Source organism: Camellia sinensis, chromosome 6 (genome assembly GCF_055761805.1).
Source record: "Camellia sinensis isolate YWXY chromosome 6, ASM5576180v1, whole genome shotgun sequence".
In the NCBI taxonomy this organism is placed as follows: Eukaryota; Viridiplantae; Streptophyta; class Magnoliopsida; order Ericales; family Theaceae; genus Camellia; species Camellia sinensis.
In genome coordinates this window covers 191,235,934-191,251,497 of record NC_138966.1, presented here as the reverse complement: position 1 = coordinate 191,251,497, position 15,564 = coordinate 191,235,934, and the positions used below count along the sequence as shown (strand labels likewise).

At 35.0% G+C, this 15,564-nt stretch overlaps 1 protein-coding gene across 1 annotated transcript; it reads right to left on the bottom strand.

Moving 5' to 3' along the window:
• Positions 1-3,205: 3,205 nt before the first annotated feature.
• Positions 3,206-4,808, bottom strand: LOC114292740 (putative germin-like protein 2-1). Its single transcript, XM_028236767.2, has 2 exons — positions 4,532-4,808; positions 3,206-3,956 (listed from the first exon to the last, which is right to left on the bottom strand). The coding sequence occupies exons 1-2, from the start codon at positions 4,644-4,646 to the stop codon at positions 3,406-3,408; spliced, it is 666 nt and encodes a 221-aa protein (XP_028092568.1). The 5' UTR covers positions 4,647-4,808; the 3' UTR covers positions 3,206-3,405.
• Positions 4,809-15,564: the final 10,756 nt, after the last annotated feature.

Below are 15,564 nucleotides of genomic sequence, written 5' to 3'. Positions count from 1 at the left end.
CCATTATTTGACCACAGATCGGATGTTAAACAAGCTCTTCCATTCAAATTTTTAAAGATGTCAAATAATTCACTTTTGATATCCTCAAATTTCTTTAAAATCCTATTTCTAGTAGTATTTCTTGAATAACTTTGATATTGGGGTGCAAAACTTTCGTGAATCATTTTGGTAAAATAAGGACATTCACTAGTAGTAAAAGGTTGTCTTTTTCTAATAATATAATCAACTACAGAATTTTGTGCACGTATAGGATCATATGAAAATGTTTATAAATTACCAGTTGATAAAGCCCCTAATTGCATTTGATTTCGAATCTCAGGTTGCTGACTTTGTAAATATTTGTTATTATGCCTTTTTAGATGTCTAGTACTCTCTGCAGATACATCACTAAGTAAATGTGCACAATATTTACATTTTGCTTTAAATGTAATTGTTCCATCATGATTATTTATAGATATTTTTTCAAAATGTTCCCAAATACTATTACTTCTGCTCCTAGATGATGACCAAACTGTTGGAAGATGGATATTAGAAGGAGAATCAATAGATTCATGTTGTGTATTATATGTATCAATATCGATATAAACATTAGGCATATTAGGATCCATAATAATGTAAGTAAAACAATAAATAAGAATTAACAATTAATTTCAATAATGTGCAAATACAATTAGTAAAAAATAATAATTAATACATATGTACTAATAATTAATGAAAAAAATGAGTAGTTAATAAATTTAATTAAACTAACTAATGTTACCGACTGGCAAATGCGATACAAAAATTAGCTTCTTTTGATAAAAGTTTATTGTTGCAAAATTACAATTGTCACTTAGGGATGACACTTCAAAATTAATTAAGAGATTGAGAGAGATTGATAGTTTAAGAGAGATTGAAAGAGTTTAAGAGGGAGAGAAAATATTATTTGTTATGAGATTTATTTTGAAAAATAAAAAATATTTATAGTAGTTTAATTATGACCGTTTGTATATATATTATTGTTTGAGTTGAGTGATTGATGAGAAGATGCAAGCCACTGCCTGACACAATGACACTGGATCACATCACACGCACACTCTCTCTCTCTTTCTCTCTCTCTCTTGGCCAAAGAAAAAACTATTATTAGTTTGATTTTAATTTAATAAACTATTATTATGTTTTTATTTTTAAATTATTAATGTTTTTTATTTAATTATATAAATTTTTATTTTTACAAGATTAATTTTTATTTAATTATTTGCTTTTATAAGATCAATCTTTTTATTTATTTTTGTTTTTTATTTTTTTTAATTATTTAACTGTTACAAGTTGTTTTTTATTTTTATTTTTTGAAATTTGACCATTGGTAGAGAGAGCGCCGCATGGACAGGTGGACCAGGCCGCTCGTAGGGTCTGAAATTTTTTTGGGCTGGGCCAGGCTCCAAATGGAAGGCCTAGGCCTTGGCCCAAGGTAATGGGTTGGGCTCAAGCCCGACCCTGTTTTAATTTTAAATTATTAATGTTATTTATTTAATCATATGATTTTTTTTTTACAAGATTAATTTTTATTTAATTATTTTAATTTTTTATTTTTATAAGATCAATCTTTTTATTTATTTTATTTTTTATTTTTTTAATTATTTAACCATTACAAGTTTTTTTTTTTTTTTTTTTTTTTTTTTTTAAATTTGACCATTGGTAGAGAGAGGGCTGCATGGGTGGGTTGGGCTGTTCGTAGGGCTCCAAAATTTTTTGGGTCGAGCCGGGCCGGGCCCGAAATGGAAGGCTTAGGCCCAAGGTACTGGGATTGGGCTCGGGCTCGGACTCGGACCTAACCAGGTCGAAACGGGCCGGGCCTACCTCGACCTTCGGGCAGGATTTAGGCCGCACACGGATCTCGGGCCATTTTTACACCCCTACCCTACCCATATCTCATGAATCATGTTTGGATCATTAATTTGGAAAGTTATTGAGAAATAGAAAGAAAACAGGTATGTGAAATATAATTATATTTTATTTATATTTCACTCATTTTTTTCTATTGCTTTTTTTAAAAGGCTACCCAAATCCATAAACCAAATACAATCAAAATCCTCCCAATAGTGTTTAATCATTACACTTGTGCATATTATGATTGAGTTTGTATTTTTTATAGAAAAAAAGAAAAGATTTTAACTAATAATATGTTAAGAATACTAATAGCTATTTTTACAAGCCTAAAGTAAAAAGGCAATATTTATCTCAGCTAATCACTTTAGCTAATATGTATTCCAATAATACTATTTACTTAGCTAGTTATTTTGAATTTGTTTTTAGTTGTCGGTTTCTAAGAAAAGACGAAAAAAGAGGAGAAATGGAGATTGAGTGAATATATTTATTTTAGAGAAAATTTTATTTTACTCTTCAAATTATACTTCAATGATCAATTTAACTCTTTTACTTCTTATAATTTTAATTTTACACCTAAACTATTTGATTATGGATAAGTTTTACCACTGTCGTTAGCCGCGGTTTATAATCAAATAGAAGTTGCAGATGTGGCACCGAAATTTTGTTTGAAATTTTATTTTGCCTCCCAACCTATCTCAAAAATATAGACCCCCAAACTTCATTTTGTATAGGGGTCTAATTTATATTTTGGGGATAGTTTGAGAGTAAAATGAAATCTCAAATGAAGACGTCAGCAAATATCATCTAATTATAAACGGCAGTTGACCCAAGGGGTGGAATTGATCCAAAATTGAATAGTTTAGGTGTAAAGTTCAAATTGTAAGAAGTATCTGTGTAAATTGATCATCAATGTATAGTTTGGAGAGCAAAATGAAATTTTCTCTATTTTTTAATGTTTAGAGGATGATTTTTGAATAGCTAAATTTAGCTAGAAAAAGTTGGGGAAGGTAAAATAAGTAGGCAAATAACTAAGCTGTGGAGACCCCCAAGGCCTGTGAAAGACTACTTCACTAGAAGAATTTAGCTAGCTTGTTGGAGTAATTTTTAGATAAAGACAACTAACAAAAAACGGGTGCGAATATCTCTTTTCAAATTGTGCTTTGGTTACTGAATTCTAACATCCTCGACGTAGAGAGTATAAACAACTTAAACTACTTGGAAGATTCTAATAACCAAAAGCTTGCTGGTCCATTGTCGTCTCTTAAACAATTGAATATGGGAATTGTTTGAAAGATTAAGAGAGTGTAAAAAATATATGAGAGAGAGACATGTACTATTTAACAAACTTCAATATTATAAAATTATAGGAAAACAATTTTAAGGAAATAATGTAACAAACGTCATCATCATAAAATTACAGGAAAACAATTTTTAAGGAAATCATCCAGTACCAACCCACTTATTTATGCTATGTATTAAATCATATTTGCTTCAAGTTTAACAAATAGATTCGTGGGTTCTCTATTGTTTATTTCTCTAGTTGTTGGGATACCAGAATTGAGCTTGAAGATGGTCTACCACCTTCTTGTCCACTTGGAATGCCTTGGCAAGAACATCATCAGAAATCATTGGTTTCGACCCGAATACTGCATTAGCAACTGTAATGGTTCCGGGGTTTTGGCTACTTAGGGCAGCAAGAGCTACTGCATTAGTCTTTCCATTATTAAATTGAAAGTGAATGAGACCCTCTGGGAACACAAAAACATCTCCTGGATACAAGACCTTTGTGAAGAGACGGTTGTCAGTGTTGGAAGTCACGAAGCCGACGTAGAGAGTACCTTCCAAGACTACGATGATCTCAGTTGCACGAGGGTGCGTGTGGGGTGGGTTGAGGCCATAAGGTGCAAAGTCGATTCGAGCTAAGGAGATGCCAAGAGTATTGAGGCCTAGTATTTGTAGAACGTTTACGGGAGTGACCTTTGACCCAATTGGGTTCGATGTGCTCTGAGGAGTAAGGAGGCCGGAAAAGAAAAAGTCATTAGCTGTGGCAAGCTTTGGGTCGTTGCAGACTTTGCCATTCACAAACACTGCATGCAAAAAAAAAAAAAAAAAAACAAAAATGGAGTTGTGCTTCAGTTAGAATTGGGTGAAAGAAAGAAAATATTATATAAACTAATCAATTTTCAATAACATTACAATAATGACATCTAACAAATTAAAATTTGGCCCTTCACAAATTAAACAATTAAAATATTGGAAACCAAAATGAAACATATCATATATTTTGAGGACCAAAAGTGTAATTAACTTCTAATTATTTTTATTTTTTTGGCTGATTTGTATTTTTTATTTATAAAATTTTGCTTATTTTGATGATGAAAATAGACGATGTCTGCAAGGGAACCAACTTAATACATATTTAATACTTTGAAAAAGAAATTGGCACCACTAAAATATTGATTATCAAAATGACACAAAAACATATTTATGCAACATACAATTAATCAATCAATATTTGACTTCAAAATGAAAAATTAAAAATTGAGGTTTTAATTATCATCAAAATACAATCACTATAAATAAGTTGTCACTAAAATTATATTTCAAAATCTAACACTTAAGTTTGAAAGGCACAAAGTTGGGAGAGAAGTATAAAATATACCAGCAGAGTTATTGATAGCAACACAAAAATCCTGTACAGGACTAGGGTCAGAAGCAGATACAAGCGATGCCAAAGCCGTGATGGCTATGGTTACAAAGATAAAGTGAGTGCCCATTGTAATTGAAGAAAATTGAAATTTCTATGGCTAATTGCTTGAAGGAGGAGATAGATATCTAGCATGGATGTGTGTCTATTTATAGATATAGATGGATAAGAGTGGTTGAATTTTTCATTAAACATTTTCCATTGCAAACGAGAGAATAATTACCAAGTCCTCAATGGGTAACATTTTTCCTCATTCACAATTTACTTCAAGGACGAACGGTTCTTCAACAACTAAATCCCTTTCTCATTCATTTTTTTCTAATTGCCGATTGAAACGCTGCTATTGACTTTTCTCTTTCATTTTTTTTTTCTTTTTTAGTTATTATTATTATTATTTTTTAGACGGACAACTTCAACCACACCGCACTATCATCTACCATAAGTTTTTATGAATAAGTTCTAGATTGACCATGAATTTACAACTTGTCTTAATTTGGTCCAATTGATTATAACTCTTAGCATCTCTTTGAAAAAATACGTACAAAAGTGTCATATGTCATATTTTTAAAGGCAAAATTATAAACTTATTAAACTCAATCAATTAACCTAAAGTAATTTAGTGGTAATTTTCTTTAAAAAACACTAACAATATTATCAATTGGATAAAATTGACATAGAATCTAAAATTAAGGGCTAAAATTGAACCAATTGAAAGTGTATGGATCAAAATGACACAAAATTTAAAATATAGGGACCACCGGTATAATTTTTCCTATAATTTATATCTGAACTTATTAAAATATTTGTTGAAGAAAGAAAAAGTTTAAAGTTTTACAATATTTGGATATCTTTTATATTTTTTATTTATTACTATTTCAATTTTTGCTGATAAAAAAATCAAAAAAATAAAATAAAAATCACTACAATAAATTAAGATTTTAGAGAGAATTTTAGAGACAAAACCAATTTTTAGGAACGAAAATGTTTTGTTGCTAAAAGTGTAAAAGTGTCAATATTTTATTTTTAGTGACAAAACTGAACATTTAATGATGAATTATTATCTTTTTGGGACTAAATTTTTTGTCTTAACAAGTAAACCCTTTTGGGCTAAATTATTTTGTCTCCAACGGTACATTTAATAAAAACATTTTAAAATTTTATTGTTAAAAGACTTCTTCTTTTTTTTTGACTTTTTGAAATGACCTTTTAGTGACTATCTGTGCTATGACATTTGGGAAATTTTTTTTAAGATCCCCGATATTAAAATTTTATAAGTAAAAGGACATACAGTATTTTTATAGTAGTTAAGGCCTCTTAACATTTCTACAAAGAAAATTCGACTCAGAGAAATCTTGCTTGACTGAGAGAAATTTCATTCCGACTTACAGAAATTTCAATTTTTATAAAGAAATTTTGAAAATTTCTCTATGATCATACCAGAGAAAAGTTTCTCTGGATCGGATGAAATATTTTTAAGTCGGCTAAAATTTCTCTGAGTTGGGCAAAATTTATCTGAGTCAAATTTTTTCTATGAAAATAATGAGGGATCTTAGCTAATAAAATCTCTACACAAAGTTGTTGGGAGATGTTTCACTAATTTTTCTTATTTTTTTTATCCTATAAGATTCCACAATTTTGTTGTAAAATATTTATTGGAATCTATTTCAGATAATAAAAATTGAACCAAACAACAAAATATAAGTCTCATAAATTAATAATTTTAATCATATTTATATAATCCGTTCAATTAAACTAATAATTTTAATCATATTTATATAATCCGCTCAATTAAATATGTTCTTAAACGAGAGTTTTGAATTCGTCGATATATTTCCAAAGGAGCTAAGGTTGTTCACCAATGAGAGCAAATTGACCTTTCTATGCCTACGTGCTTGAAATGAGGTGACAGAGCTGGCATGTCAGACGTATATATATCTCTATATATAATATATAATTAAGAGTGATTGTAATTTTTTTCAATACAAAGCTTATAATAATGTCTTTTTACAGAGTCTTCTCTTCTCTGGTTGCCTTGTCTAATTCCATGATGAATGGTTATTCAACATCTTTTTTGATTTGGCAAATTATAATTATCATTTCGAGTTATATCAAAAAGGCAAATATATAAATGAGTATATGTTAGAGATTATTTTCATAACTTGAAGGATTATATGGATACATAAGTTTTATTTAAATACAGATTGTTCTTTGTGGTTCGAAAAATTAAAAATACTCTTTTATCAGAATTTGTCATTTAATAGAGTTGACAAAAAAATAAAATTTTTAACTATCCGTCCATATAACAATAAAAATTTTAGAACTGTTAATCAATATATGATTAAAAGAATCATTAAGAAATCGTCTAATATTTTCCAATACAAAGCTTATAATAATAATGTATTTCTAGCTAGTCTTCTCTTCCATGGTTAGTGTATTTATACTTTACCCTATAATTTTTGAGTTAGCATTTTTTCTTAGGTAAATTATAATTATAATTTTTGATAAATTATAAATATACCTTTTCAGGTTTGATTAAAATATAGATTGGCTCTTATAGTTTTGAAAATTATAAATAACCCAATGTCAGAATTTTTTATGTAACATAATTGTCATAAAAAATAAAATTATAAACTACTCTCTTATACAATAATAAAATTTTTAAATTGATTAAAATATATTTATGATATCATTAAAAATTGATAATTGAGTTCACGATTTATTAATCAAATAGGTCAATTGTTATGTAATCAGAAACTTAAAGAGACAAGATGTAATTTTTAGAATCACAGGTAAGGGTGTAAATCTGGCCTGGCCTGGCCCACCTGAGCTTGGGCCAGGCCGAGCTGGGCCAGGCCCATGTCCGGCCTCGCGGGCTCCCGCCAAAATTCGGGTTGGGACGAGATGGGGCGGGCAGCCTACGGGCCAAAAAATTAAGCCCAGGGGTATTCGGGGACGGGCCAGTGGGCTGGGCCTTGGGCGGGGCCAATGGGCTTTGGTCTACCCTCGGGCATGGGCGGGCCTAACCATTTTTTTCTTTTTTTTTAATATTTTTTTCTACCAAAATTTTATTATTTTTCATAAAAAAAATATACTGGGCCTTGAGCGGATTGGGCGTTGGACCGAGCCCTAAATGGGCCTTAAGCGGGTCGATGGGCTGGGCCACGGACCGGGCCAGGATTCAAAACAATGGCCCAAGCCCTAGCCCAGGGCCTCTGGCCTAGGCCCAAGCGGGCCTAAACGGGCCAGGCCCATCTCGAGTCGCGAGCGGGCTTCTGACTGCCCACGGGCCACGGGCCATTTTTACACTCCTAATCACAGGGAACAATCCGTCTTCTAAGTAAATGTCAAGGGGTATATTTATAATTTATCCTATAATTTTGAGTTTTTGTTTAAAAAAAATGCAATAACTTTTATAAATTTGTTATAGTTAGATAGGCACGTAAAGAAACTCCAATGCTATTCTTTATTTTACATATTTATCCACACAAACTGTTGAAAGAGCCTCCCGAAGCTCTCTATATGTAGCTAGCTTGGAAATTTTTTGTTAAAATGATTGATGTAATAGCTAGTCCATTGGAAGAGGTAAAGTAGGATGATGGTAGATATAATAACCAATATGCCTCTTTTAAAAAGCCCATTGCAGATGCTCTTAGGCCAAAGGTCCATTCTTGAAACTTTTGGGCCAATAGGCCCAAACTAAAACCTTCTTGGGCCAAAAGGACATTATTTAACCAAAATGACACATGTTTGTTCAAATCTTAGCTATATGTGTATCTATTCAAAATGTTATATATTTATACATGTGTCACCTATTTGTTCGAATGTTCACATATTTGTACATGTGTCACCTATCTATTCACCCATCTACCCAATGTCATCTATCTGTCTACTTCATCGCCACCAGCCATTGGCTACTTTCTCCTACCAATTTTTCAGAGACTTTTTCGGCGCCGACGATTTTTCAGCATATGTCCTTATCACCAAACAAGATAAAACCTTAGACTAAATAACATATGACCCCATAGGATTTGATTTTTCATCAATTAACCATAGTTATGTTGACTTTTCTTTTAATAAGATTAAAGAAAACAAAGCTAATATTTTTATTTTGTTGTCGCAAATTTTGTATTCTAAATATTAAGTAACAAATACTTTACCTTTATTTTTTTTGAGTTGATTATAATTTTATCACAATCTTATTTATTTCATATTTAAATTATCAATTTCGTTTATTTAGTCTTTGAAATATTCATGAAAATAACTAATAGTACAACATTAGCATGATAAGAGTCTCTCCACTCATAATCAATGGTTTTAAGTTGAATGTTTTAACACAACCCACGTACATAAACTTTAGCAAGTCAATAATAGGCTGGGTTCAAGCCCACCCATCTTATATTTTAAAACCCATAACCTATTCATGTGCTTAAAAAAATTGGGCCTATGGGTCTCAGGGCAGGCTAAGCTCATATGAGACCAATTTGACACAAGTTTCAACTTTAATTCAGAATTTTTTAAAAAAAAATTCCAAAGTTATTAAAAAATAAAAAGTTGTAATACAAAATTTTGAAGTACATCAAAACAACTATAGTCACTTTTTAAATCATGAATTCTTTTTCTTTTTTAAAAAATCTTTATTTATTGAAATACAAAATTGCATTTGTTATGATTATGTTATTGAATTATATGCATCTTTAATCTCATAGAAATTTAATTACTAGTTTCATATAGATGGCATGCTAGACACTCATTTTTTAATTTTTAAAATTATTATTTACTAAAAATGCATATATTCAGATACGTAAGAAGGAAAAAAAAAAAAGAAGAAGAAGAAGAAGAAGAAGAAGAAGAAGATAAAAGTGAAAAAATAAGCCAATTATTCAGTGTATATGGGTCCAATGTGGGCTTTTGGGATGGTCCTATAGGTCGAGTTTCGGGTCAGGCCTCAAAACACCGATGAGGCCCAAAATTCCTATCCTTCAGCCCATGCCCAACCCATATGTTTTAGGGTTCAATCGAGTCAGGTCAATGTTGGGCCGAAAATAATTAGAAGATTATCATAACCAAAAGTTTGTAATGGGAACCTAGAGAAAGATCAAGAGTGTCATCATTATATCAATAAGGAGCCTAGAAGAAGATCAAGAGAGTGTCATCATTTTATGAAGAGAGAGAGAGAGAGAGAGAGAGAGAGAGAGAGAGAGAATACTATTTAACAAACAATATTATTATAAAATCATATGAAAATAACAATCCACTTATTTATGCTATATTGCATCATATTTCTTTAAAGATTAACAAATAATAGATACATAGGTTCTCTATTATTTCTTTCTCTAGTTTTTGGGCCACCAAAATTGAACTTGAAGATAGTCTACCGCCTTCTTGTCTACTTGGAATGCCTTGGCAAGAACATAATCAGAAATCCTTGGATTTGACCCAAATATCGCATTAGCAACAGTAATAGTTCCCAGATTTTGGCTACTTAAGGCAGCAAGAGCTACTGCATTAGTCTTTCCATTATTAAATTGAAAGTGAATAAGACCTTGTGGGACACAAAAACATCTCCTGGGTACAAGACCTTTATGAAAAGACAATTGTCAGTATTGGAGGTCACGAAACCGACGTAGAGAGTACCTTCTAAGATCACAATGACCTCAGTTGCACGAGGGGTGAGTTGAGGCCATAAGGTGCAAAGTCAATGCGAGCTAAGGAAATGTCGAGAGTACTGAGACCTAATATTTGCATAACATTTACGGGAGTGAAGAATTACCAAGTCCTCAATGGGTAACATTTTTACTTATTCACCGTTTAATTCAAGGATGAACGATTCTTCAATAACTAAACCCCATTCTAATAACTGCTTCAGCGATAGATTTGAATTTGTCATTATATTTCCAAAGGACTTAAAACTGTTCCCAAGGAAGGCAGATTGGACTTTCTATGTCTATGTGCTTGAAATGAGGTGACAAAGCTAGCATGGCATACGTATCTGTGGGGGAAAATTTTGTGAATGACAAACATGTGGCCAAGGTGACATCGAAGTGTCAGCCGAGGTACCACGTGTCTTGGTCATGGCGCCAAGGTGATCTCGTCTAGGCCGAGGATATCTGCGGAGATACTGGAATCCGAGATGAACAGATAAGAGACAAGAGTCTTAGAATGGGGAAGGACCTCAGTCTAGATAAAGATAAGGCTCTTAGGGAATTTATCTCTATCTGGCAGGGAGTCCAAGATGAGCATTGATCTAGAGTCTATTGAAGCTAGGCTTCTACAGAGATCAGGTTAGTGCTAGCTATAAAAGTAAGGTACCCTCGTAGGTCTAAGGTACGCTTTTTGTATTCTGGCTAAGTGAGTTAAGCACTGTTTACTATTTTTGAGAGATAACTGAGTATTGACTTGATCATCGGAGTGCCCCCGGGTGGACGAACCACCGTCGGAGTCTTATCTTTCTGTGATAGGTTGTTCGGGCGAGATCTATTTTGCCGGTGTTCTCCAGCTGAGTACCTATTTGGCAGTGTGGTCAGAAATCAACACACACAATTTGGTGTCGTCTGTGGGAATCGTAAGAAGACTAGATGGCCAACGACGGGCATAAAGAAAGAATTGGAGGCGACATCCCTAGTAGGAGTGGTAGAAATGCCAAACCTAATGTAGAGGAGGACAACTGTAACAAAGAACCTTGTGATAAGAATTTCGGAGAAAAAGACGTCGGCCAAGAGGGAGACGCACCAAAGAAAGCATGTCAGGGCGAGTATTACAACAAAAGTGACCTCCAGGTATGGAAAGCTAGATGTCTGAGGTGGGACGTCGAGATGAATGGGATGGCAAACAAATTGGCAGACCTGCAATTGGTTGTTAATTTCATGATGTAGAACAACGTCATGCATCCACCATTCCCATTGGAGGACACGCTGATTCTAGCGGCCAAGAACGATGCCCAAAAAGGATGGACAAAAAGCAATCCTTGTAGTCTCTCAACATGACAGGGAGAGGGAGCATTTGTATCGGCCTTCACGGGAGGTCGGGTGAGGATAATCGATGAGAAAAGAGTCTTAGAGGACACATCGTGCCAAAGAAACCTACGTCAAAGAACATCGGCATATTCAAGGGAATGAGCTTTGTTTTAACACAATGAATGAAGGGAGGTCCAAGAGAACTCATAACGACACGGGAAATAGCGCACCAAAGAGGATGAAATCCGTTGACAGCCGAGCTCCTGGACGGACTAAGGAGTATTTGAGGGATTACCTGCAAAGGAAGTGAGAAGATGCCGAGGTAACATCTCCGGTCAAGCCGAGAACACCGTTCTCAGTAGAATTGGACAAGTTTGAGGCCTCGAAAAGGTTCCACATGCCGAGATTCCAGATATACGACGGTAAGTCTGATCCTAATTTTCACGTCGGCTTGTATTTGAACTCAATGGCACAATATACCAGGAACGGGCCGTTGCTCTGCAAGGTGTTCCCCTTATCCTTTGAGGAAATCGCATTAGACTGGTTTCACAAGTTGCCGAAAGAGACTGTGAAAAGTTAGGAAGGCCTGGCCGAGATATTTGTAGCCAGGTTTGTTACAAACAAACTATAGCCGTTGAGGGTAGACTTCTTGATGGCTTTGAGAATTGGCAAGGATGAAAGCCTCAGGGCTTATGCCAAAAGGTATTATGAGGTGTTTAACTGAATACCAGGGTGCAACCAAGAAGTGGTGGTCGTATCTTTTAAGAACGGCCTGAACGATGACTGTTTGCTTCGAAAGTCACTAGCAAAGACATTGCCAAAAAGTATGGAGGAACTTATGGCGAGAATCGTGAAATATGCGAGAGTAGAGGAAGACACGCCAGAGACAAAGGCGTCAAAGCAAGAGAAGAGCAACGGCTCGCCGAAGCAAGGCCGAGGTAATACAAATTTTAATAGACAAGAAACAGGACAAATGGCTGCACAGGCAGTCACCACAGTGTTCCGGATCCCAGTTTACAAAGTCCTAGAAAGGATTAGGAACTAGTCTTACTACAATGAGGATGGGCATCTGACTCAGGGGTGCAGAGCCCTAAAGACATATCTGGAAGATCTGGTGAGACAAGGTCACTTAAGAGACCTAATAGATGAGGTCAGGACAAGGGAAGAGCAAGCAAGGCTACCCCAAACACCAGCAACACCACCTCCACCAGCACCACAACAGCAAGTAGACAGATCTCGAGTGATCAATGTGATTTACTGTGTATCAGGTCCAGCAAAAGAGGCCTAGGACAGACGAGTACCAGGGACCAATGGTGTCCTTTACTGAAGCTGACCTAGACATGGTACAGCATCTACACAACGATGCTCTGGAAATATCCCTCAAGATTAAAGAGTGCCAGGTAAGGCGCATTCTGGTTGACCAAGGCAGCTCTTGTGACATCATGTATGTCAGATGTTACAAGGAGCTCGGCCTTCACCAAGATGATCTAGAGCAGTCCAACAGTCCAATGGTCGGGTTCAATAGAACGCTGACGTGGCCCCTAGGAGCAATAAGTTTGGAGGTACAGGCAGGCACCAAGAGGGTGAGCATAGTGTTCACAGTAATTGACATCCCCTCCCCTTACAATGTTATCTTGGAAAGGCCATAGTTGCACGCAATGAGGGTTGTTCCCTTAACACTGCACCAGTTGTTACAGTTCCCAACAGAGTATGGAATTGAGGAGGTCAGAGGGGATCAGATACAGGCGAAGAATTGCTCCATGGCAGTAATGAAATCCACCTGCAACGTACGAGGGACAGAGACAGTAGAGATTGAGGGTGAGGACATGGAGGTCCTAGATGACGTTGGCCAAAATTCTGCCGACAAAAGTAAGGAAGCCTTGAAGAAAATTCTGGTCCAGCAAGGGGATGAAGAGCGCTTCTTCCTCCTCGGCTCAAGCTTGGCCGAGAAAGAGGAAAGGGAGTTAGAAGCGTTCTTACGAGAAAACATAGAGGTGTTTGCCTGGATGCCATACGAGATACCTGGCATTGACCCCAAGGTCACATGTCACAGACTGAATGTAGACAGGTCGACAAAACTCGTCATTCAGCGAGTGAGGAGGCTAACATTGGTTCATGTGGAGGCAGTAGAGGAGGACGTGGACAGACTGTTAGAGGCTAGAGCCATTTGAGAGGTAAATTACCCAACTTGGTTGTCAAACACAGTTGTTGTGAAGAAAAAGAATGGGAAGTTGAGGGTCTACGTGGACTTCACTAGCCTAAATAAAGCTTGTCCCAAAGACAGTTTTCCACTCCCCAAAATCGATCAATTAGTGGATGTCACTTTAGGGCATGAAACGAAGAGAAGACTGCATTTATCACCCCAAAAGGGCTATATTGCTACAAAGTGATGCCTTTTAGGTTGAAAAATGCAGGAGCAACGTACCAGAGGTTGGTGACCAAGATGTTCAGACATCAGATCGGCAAAACAGTGGAGGTATACATCGACGGCATGGTTGTTGTAACGCCCTAAAAATAATACATAAAACCCATCACTTTAGACATGCATTAATATAAAAGAAACCAACCATTTCTATTCATCAGAGTAATTCTTACAACTGTATTACATGTTAACAACAAAAGCAAATGCTCTATGGGCTTACAGCTTTCCAAGTTAGCACTTGGTTACAAAAAAAAGAGTACTAACTCAATACATATTAAGCCCTTGGCTTGAATTTACATGTAATACATCAAAATAAACAAAAAAAGAGTCTTCAACTCTCATCATCATCCAAGCTATGTCTTTGGAGGTGGCATACTACCTGTACTTGAAAATAATGTCCCATATAGGGTGAGCCAACGCCCAGTAGAGATATGCTAAACACAGTATGAGCAATAACTAAGACATTTGTAATTGATAAATGTTCAATTTCCATAAACCAATTCATAACTCGTTTCCATTTCTTTTCAATTTCCATTTCTTATCAGTTTCTCAATTTACATCAACGGCTCAGAACCTGGCCAACCACTTATATGAGATAGTGACTCATATTAAACATTTCCCATTTTACAATAGATAAACATACTAGTTGTATCACATCTCAACAGATAAGCATACAAGTTGTATCCACATTTCAACAGATATGCATATTAGCTATATCAACACTTCCAAAGATAAGCATATGAGCTGTATCAACACTTCCAAAGATAAGCATATGAGCTATATCAACACATTATCTGACAAGCATATGAGCTGTATCAGTGGAGTCCATCCCCTATCTCCTCCCAAACAACATCCGGTTTAGAGATCCATCCCCTATCTTCCCCTAAACCGTGGAGTACATCCCCTATCTCCTCCCACACACACAACGTATATACACAAAGGTCATATACACAATCAAACAATACATAACGTTAATGTATTCTATCAACCGTCATACTCTATGACATATCCAATTGATTAGTTTTAGTTTGCCTAATCATCATGCATTGTCTACAACAATCAAAACTACCCTCCACCGGTAGCCCAAGCAATTATTTCTAAACAGATAATAAAAGCTCCAACAGATAAAATATCAATGTTTTCAAAAGTGAGCGATTAATAAATCTAACTCCACTATTCTACCATATAATGAACCAATTTCATTATTTCCAACTCAATTCCGTATAGCTACAATTTTCCCAAATTAATTATACCAATTAATTTTAAACAACAAATTAGGACTTTTACCCCCAACTCTCAATATTAACTCAAAGGTTCAAATATCACCAACCAACAACTATATCATCATTTTGAAACCCAAAATACATATTATGAGCCCAAAATCACAAAACCCTCTTTAACACATTTTGAAACCCTAAGTCCCAAAATCAACCATTTAAACAATAAGCTCAAAATCTAGGTTAAAACCCATAAGAGTGAGTAGGAATCCCTACCTCAAATTCGGAGCTCAAGGAAAGAAGGTGAAGAAGCTCAACGTGCTCCAAAACTCAATATTTTCGGATCAATGTGTAGCCTTCGACGATCAACCCAACTTTTACAAAGGCCGAAGGCAA

Excerpts from the sequence above, each read along its gene's own strand:
- LOC114292740 (XM_028236767.2), bottom strand. The coding sequence starts at position 4,646 with ATGGGCACTCACTTTATCTTTGTAACCATAGCCATCACGGCTTTGGCA. Across the intron at positions 3,957-4,531 it reads TGCTATCAATAACTCTGCTG|TGTTTGTGAATGGCAAAGTC; the intron begins GTATATTTTATA and ends TTTTGCATGCAG.